This window comes from Salmo trutta, chromosome 13, assembly GCF_901001165.1.
Source record: "Salmo trutta chromosome 13, fSalTru1.1, whole genome shotgun sequence".
NCBI lineage: Eukaryota > Metazoa > Chordata > Actinopteri > Salmoniformes > Salmonidae > Salmo > Salmo trutta.
The window spans coordinates 64821110-64828669 of NC_042969.1; the positions used below are offsets into that span (position 1 = coordinate 64821110).

Consider the following 7560-nt stretch of genomic DNA (forward strand, 5'->3'; position numbering starts at 1 on the left):
AGCATGTTAAATGTGCAACCAGAGGGGAATACATTCTAGACAACCTTTACTCCACACACAGAGACGCATACAAAGCTCTCCCTCGCCTCCTTTTGGCAAAACTAACCATAACTCTATCCTCCTGATTGCTGCATACAAGCAAAAATTAAAGCAGGAAGCACCAGTGACTCGGTCTATAAAAAAAGTGGTCAGATGAAGCAAATGCTAAACTACAGGACTGTTTTGCAAGAACAGACTGGAATATGTTCTGGGATTCTTCTAATGACATTGAGGAGTACACCACATCAGTCACTGGCTTTATCAATAAGTGCATTGAGGACGTTGTTCCCACGGTGACTGTGCATACATAGCCCAACCAGAAGCTATGGATTTCAGGCAACATTCACACTGAGCTAAAGGGTAGAGCTGCCGCTTTCAAGGAGAGGGACTCTATCTTGGAAGCTTATAAGAAATCCTGCTATGCCGTCCGACGAACCATCAAACAGGCAAAGCGTCAATACAGAACTAAGATCAAATCGTACTACACTGGCTCTGACACTCGTCGGATGTGTCAGGGCTTGCAAATTATTACAGACTACAAAGGGAAGCACAGCCGAGATCTGCCCAGTGACACGATCCTACCAGACGAGCTAAATAACTTCTATGCTCGCTTCGAGGCAAATAACAATGAAACATGCATGAAAGCATCAGCTGTTCTGGATGACTGTGTGATCACGCTCTCCACAGCCGATGTGAGTAAGACCTTTAAACAGGTCAACATTCACAAGGCCACTGGGCCAGACGGATTAGGACGTAAGCACGACAAAACCTATTCCCCCTCAGGAGACTGAAAATATTTGTCATGGGTCCTCAGATCCTCAAAAGGTTTTACAGCTGCACCATAAAGTGCATCCTGACGGGTTTCATCACCTCCTGGTATGGCAACTGCTCTGCCTCTGGCCGCAAGGCACTATAGAGGGTAGTGTGTACTGCCCATCACTGGTGCCAAGCTTCCTGCCATCCAGGACCTCTATACCAGGCGGTGTCAGAGGAAGGCCCTAAAAATTGTCAAAGACTCCAGCCACCCTAGTCATAGACTGTTCTCTCTGCTACCACATTGCAAGCAATACCAGAGCGCCAAGTCTAGGTCCAAGAGGCTTCTAAACAGCTTATACCTCCAAGCCATAAGACTCCTGAACAGCTAATCAAATGGCTACCCAGGCTATTTGCATTAACCCCCCCCCCCCTCCCATGCTGCTGCTACTCTCTGTTATTATCTATGCATAGCCACTTTAATAACTCTACCTACATGTACATAATTACCTCAATTGCCTCGACACCGGTGCCCCCACACATTGACTCTGTAACGGTACCCCCTGTATATAGCCCCACTATTGTTATTTGCTGCTGCTCTTTAATTATTTGTTATTCTTATCTCTTACTTTTTGGTATTTTCTTAAAACGGCATTGTTGGTTAAGGGCTTGTAAGTAAGCATTACACTGTAAGGTCTACACCTATTGTATTTGGCGCATTTGACAAATACAATTTGATTTGATTGGCATTTGCTTTGATTTGAACAACTTCCAACCTATCAGCGCTCTTGCAGCATGAACTGACATGTTGTCCACCCAATCAAAGGATCAGAGAATTAATCTAGCTACAGCTAGCTAGCACTGCAGTGCATAAAATGTGGTAAGCAGTTGATTCAAAGGATGAGAAAGACTATGGTTGAACAGTTTTGAACAAATACATTTTTCAAAAATGAAGGAGAAACAAGAGAGAGATATTTTGTCATTTTTTTTCAATTTCTCTTTTATTTACTTAGCTAGTAAATACAGCTAACTAGTTTAGCCTGGCTCAAACACCCAGCTCAAACAGAGGGATGCTACATTAGCTAGCTGGCTATGACTTATCAACACTGGAACTCTTCCAAGTCAAGTTAAGCTTTTGGTTTTACAAACGTATTTTGCCACCGGGGCCCGCCAGTATAACTGCTAAAGTGCTTACTGACTGTACACTGTACTGCTTGACTGTAGCGGGTTTACTAACGCATTAGTTCTATTAGCTATGTAGACTATGAGGTTACTTTAGCTAATACGATGTAGGCTGTGTGTAGCAGTCAGCGGTTAGGATATAGTTCGGCTTGTAAAGTTTTTTTTTGCCTGGTCAGAGACGGCTGATGAGTTGTGTATTGAAGTCTACATGTGAAAGGAAAACGTGAGAGGAGGAGAGCGCGTAGATGCGAGAAGGAATACAATATGGCTGCTATGAAAGGGAACTGTGTTTACGTGTAATCAGGGGTGTATTCATTCCGCCGATTCTGTTGGAAAACGTTTCTTAAATGGAAGCAAACGGAACGTAACGTGGATATACGTACCTGAATTTGGCTAGTAGAAACTCTAATTTGCAACTGTTGGACTAATGATTACACTGTCTGTCACCTCAACATTTTCTCTTGACCTGTGTGCACCTACGTTGTAAACTTTAATTCATAGGCTAGGTTGTAGGAACCTCATGATGGGTATAGGGAAAATTTTAGTATCATGTAGTTGCCTAAACCTATCGATGTTACATTGAATGGGGTGAATGAAATATGAATGAAAATCATCCAATATGCTGTAATAGAAATAAGGCCATGTTCCTAAAAAAATATATAATCCTCCCTCATCTTAAACAGCACCGACCACTACTGGTATGGTAGTAGGTGCCAGGCGCACTGATTGATTTGAGTGTGTCAAGAACTGCAACGCTACTGGGTTTATCATGCTCAACAGTTTCCCGTGTGTATCAAGAATGGTCCGAAACCAAAGGACATCCAGCAAACTTGACACAACTGAGGGAAGCGTTGGAGTGTCCATTGGCCAGCATCCCTGTGGAATGCTTTCAACACCTTGTAGAGTCCATCCCCCTACTAATTGAGGCTGTTCTGAGGGCAAAAGGGAGCGCAACTCAATATTAGGAAGGTGTTCCTAATGTGTTGTCCAATCAGTGTATATTTGGCCTTGTGTTTTATGTTATTGCCCTGCTGAAAGGTGAATTTGTCTCACAGTTTCTGTTGGAAAGCAGATTGAACCCAGTTTTCCCCTCTGCATGCCATCAAAGCCACTACACAACACTAAACAATACGTTAATTGCACTATAATGGTGACAAAACGGTGCCCACAAACTGTTAGGGCCTACATAAAGCTGTCACAACAGCAGTGCCAACACCATACTACTGCTACACCTGGCTATCAGTAGAGCCTTGTCTGGCTGTGAAACAGTTCATTCAGCCTCATTTACTGCCTTTAAAAAAAACATAGCTGATATGGTTGACTTGCTTCAACAAATGTGGATTCTACTGACAGTTGAGATGTACAAACTATGGCATAAGGGGACGACAAGCGGATAAGAGGCAATCCGTAATTTCGAATAAGATATTTATGAACGAGCTAGGACAGACATAGTCAATATAACTATTTGTTCACTTTTGAAATGTACAGAGACAGAATTCAGAACATGGGCTGTTCTTTCATTGTTCTCCCTGTACACCAAGTCAAAACCGTATGATAAATGAAGGGGCCATATAAAGACACAATGAAAGTTTGTACAATGTTTGATGATTACATTTCTCTAAAACAGACTGTAGGCTACATGTACACCACCAAGTCAGAACAGTAGCCGAAATTAAGTGGGGAAAATAGACCAAATTATTAGGGTGAGGCACATGGGCTACTAACAGCTTATTACACAACATACACTTAGTATTACTTTCTTAGCAACAGTATACAGTGCATATTTCCCTGGCATATTACATAATTTATGCAACAGCATACAAGACATTTTTGGACTCACCTTGTTGTGCTGTGCTGTGCTGTGCTCACTTGAACAGGAAGGTGGCGCGGCAGTCCTTCATGGGCACATTTTGTCATCAAACTTTATCATCAAAGTCTGGCATTCTCTGGATTTATGGTGCTTTCAAGACAACTGGGAACTCGGAAAAAAACAAGGTTGAATCTTGATGACGTCAGTGATCTTCAGGTCGTAGCTGTAGGAGGCCCGAGTTCCCAACTTACAATTCTAAGTTGGATGACCGTTCAAAACTTATTTTCCCAGTTGGAGCTCGTTTTTTCCCCGAGTTCCCATTTGTCTTGAACTCACTGAAGACAGATTTCCCAGTTCCGAGTTAGTTCCCGAGTTTTATCTATAATTTCTCTTCATTATTTATCTTCTTTTGACAAGGATTAAAAAGGATTTGCCAGTAGATTGTCGACTTCATTAATAATGATGACTGCTAGCTAAGATTTTGAAAGTATGATGTTGACATGATCAGTCCAGTCAAAGCTAATGTACATGTCACGTGATTTGACGTCATTTTATCTGTGGCCAATGACCTTGAGCCTTTTTGGAATGGCACTTCTAATGTAACTCTATGGCAGCACCCAAGGGGCTTGAATTTTCGAGCTCTACCCTTAAATTTGGCAGTGATGTTCTGTCCCCATGAGTGACAGAACACTGAGCCAATCATGGCGCAACTAAAGAACATTACCAACCCCTACGCTTCGTATTTTGCCCCACCACCACAGAAAGCACTGAGCTAGGCTGAAACACCTGCATTTTAAAATAACATGCAAAAAAAAATGTATTTGCTCTGCCCCACCTGTCCTGAATGGCAGATCATCACTGTTCAGGACATAACGTTTTTTTTTTACAATGTTTTTTATCAGTTTTACTTAGTGCCTTATTGCAAACAGGATGCATGTTTTGGAATATTTTTATTCTGTACAGGCTGAGTGTATTGATACGCCATCCATTCTGTCAGAAGGGTGAGTGTAGCTGGTGCATGAAGTCAGGCGCAGGAGAGCAGAATGAGTGAGCAATGTACTTTACTCAAAAAGGCACAAGGTAACAATTACACTTCACCAATAAGGTAAATATATTACGCACGGGTGAACACAGCACCAGTCGAAAACCCAGCCATCATAAACCGAACTGAACAATAAATAATCCCGCACAAAACCATGGGGAAACAGAGGGTTTAAATATAGTAACAAATAATTAAAAACAGGTGTGTGAAAACAAAGACAAAACCAAAGGAAAAAGAAAAGTGGATCGGCGATGGCTAGTAGACTGGCGACGCCGACCGCCGACCGCCGCCCGAACAAGGAGAGGAACCGACTTCGGTGGAAGTCGTGACATATTATTGCATACTGAGTGAGTCCATGAAACGTATTATGTGACTTGTTAAGTACATTATTACTCCTGAACTTATTTAGGCTTGCCATAACAAAGGAGTTGAAAACTTATTGACTCAAGACATTTCAGCTTTTCATTCTCTATTCATTTGTAAAAAATGTGAAAATCAGAATTACACTTTGACATGATGTGGTATTGTGTGTAATTAAATTGAATAAATGTTTAATTCAGGCTATAACACAACAAAATGTAAAAAAAAGTCAACAGGTGTAAATACTTTCTGAAGGCAATGTATATGATTTTGCACAAATTACTTAAACTGAGTGAAGATGGCTCTGTTAGCTCAGTTGGTTGGAGCAAAGTGCTTGCTTCTTGCATGGGCCACATAATTGCTCAAAGCATCAAATGAATGACTATACTATGTTATTATTACTTCTAATGAGTTCCCTAAGTAAAAGTTAAGCACTAGACATTTTCTCTTTTCTCTGTTTAGGAATAAGCAATAATTATGAACATGATGCGTTATGACAATGGCATGAAATTAATTTATCCCTTGAGAAATTTGGAAAAAGGAAATGCCTCTGTTTTGCGTCATGGTGGTGATATGGAGAAAAAGGTATAAAAATCCACAACCCATCCCTCCCAAACCTTTACGTTCTCCATCAGAGGACAGGTTGAGGTTAGTTCATGACTTCTTATTCATCTTTGGGATCCAGTATATTGTCATGAATTGTTGTTCTGTGTGCATATCAAGTCTTTGTTTTCTTCAACATTTCAGATTTGCAAACATTGACCATTCCTCAAGCAGGCCACACTGAAAAATGCAGAATCTGACCGAACTTCCAGGCAATGCAATCAACTCACAAAAGAGCCTGTCTGTAATAATCAAGGTGTGTGTGGTGATCTCTTTCTTCTGCATCTTTCTCTACTGCATCATCATCATGCTGCACACCTTCGCCTCCCACAGACAGTTCCTGGACAACTCCCGATACATCCTGTTTGCCTACATGCTGATCAATGACACTCTGCAGCTCCTCTCCTCTGTCCTCCTCTTCCTCTTCATTGTTGGCAAAGTGAAGTTTGCCATCGTCTACTGTGCCCCTCTACTCTTCTTCTCCACCGCTACCTTCCACAACACCCCTCTGATCCTGGCAGCTATGTCCCTGGAGCGCTACGTGGCCATCTTCTATCCTCTGCAGCGTCCAGCTGCCTGGCACGCTGACCGTATCTGGATCATCATCCTGAGCCTGTGGCTGGTCAGCTGCATCCTGCCCATTGTGGACTTCTCTCTGGGAAAGCCTCAGCCTGGCGTGAATGTCCTCTCAACCCCAGTGATCTGCAGAACCATGGTCCTCAACTCGTCCCCTGTCCAGACACTGTTTAAGGTGTCCCTGAATGGGCTGTTCTTCGCGGTGGTATTGGCCATCATCATGTTCACCTACATGAGGATCCTGCTGGAGACCAGGAAGATGCGTCAGGACCGGGCGTCGGTGGCCAAGGCCATGCATACAGTGCTGCTCCACGGCTTTCAGCTGCTGCTGTGCATGATTGCCTTCACCCAACCGGTCTTGGAGAGCCTCATCAGTATGCACGCTGGCTGGCTGGCCGAGCACATCTCCTTCTTCATCTACTTCTGCTTCATACTGCTGCCGCGCTTCCTTAGCCCGCTTATCTATGGCCTGAGAGATGAGAGCTTGAGGAGCTACGTGATGGGAGATGTACTGTGCTGCTCGCACAAACACAGGTTCTGGGTCAAGGTCAGGGTCAGCCCCAGAGCCCCGGCCACCACACAGACACTGGGTCAGGGTCAGCCCCAGAGCCAAATCCATATTTTTATTTGAGTCTGTATATTAGTCAATTAAAATATCTCAAAAGAGTTAAACCCTGGCTGGATGAAAGGGGTGTCTTTAAAAAAATAAATTATTCAAACACAGAAGCTTACTTTGGGATTGAGAAGATTGCTTTACAAACAGTAAACTGGAACACTAGATGTCACTATAATTCCAAACTTGTCAAGTTCTGGACATGTTGCTGGTGCACAGATACTGTAACTTGAGCCACCGGGCTAGATGACTGTGCGCAGATAAGAAGACATGCAGTTTCTTTGGTAAAATAAAAATATAAATTATTTGATATTCAGAGAGTTATTATAAAACCAGTTAATGAGACTAATATATGTAGAGTGGAAAGCCGGAGGGACTGAGCAAATTAACACATAATAATTCCAAAGTGCAAACTGTTGCTATAAAGTTAGAGCAAAACCAGTTTTCCTAATTACTATACCTACCTACTGTAACATGAATGTTCATTAATCATGCAACTTCATGTATGAGATTGTTATTAATAAATTAACAACCATTCTCAAACATTCCTCCTGATGACAGATGATGTGAAGTAATGACTGC

General features: G+C 42.4%; 1 protein-coding gene across 1 annotated transcript; it reads left to right on the forward strand.

Annotated features, from left to right (window-relative positions):
- The first annotated feature begins 5701 nt into the window (after positions 1–5701).
- Positions 5702–6996, forward strand: LOC115206818 (odorant receptor 131-2-like). The gene is made up of 2 exons (XM_029774007.1): positions 5702–5834; positions 5934–6996. The coding sequence occupies exon 2, from the start codon at positions 5977–5979 to the stop codon at positions 6994–6996; it is 1020 nt and encodes a 339-aa protein (XP_029629867.1). The 5' UTR covers positions 5702–5834; positions 5934–5976.
- Positions 6997–7560: the final 564 nt, after the last annotated feature.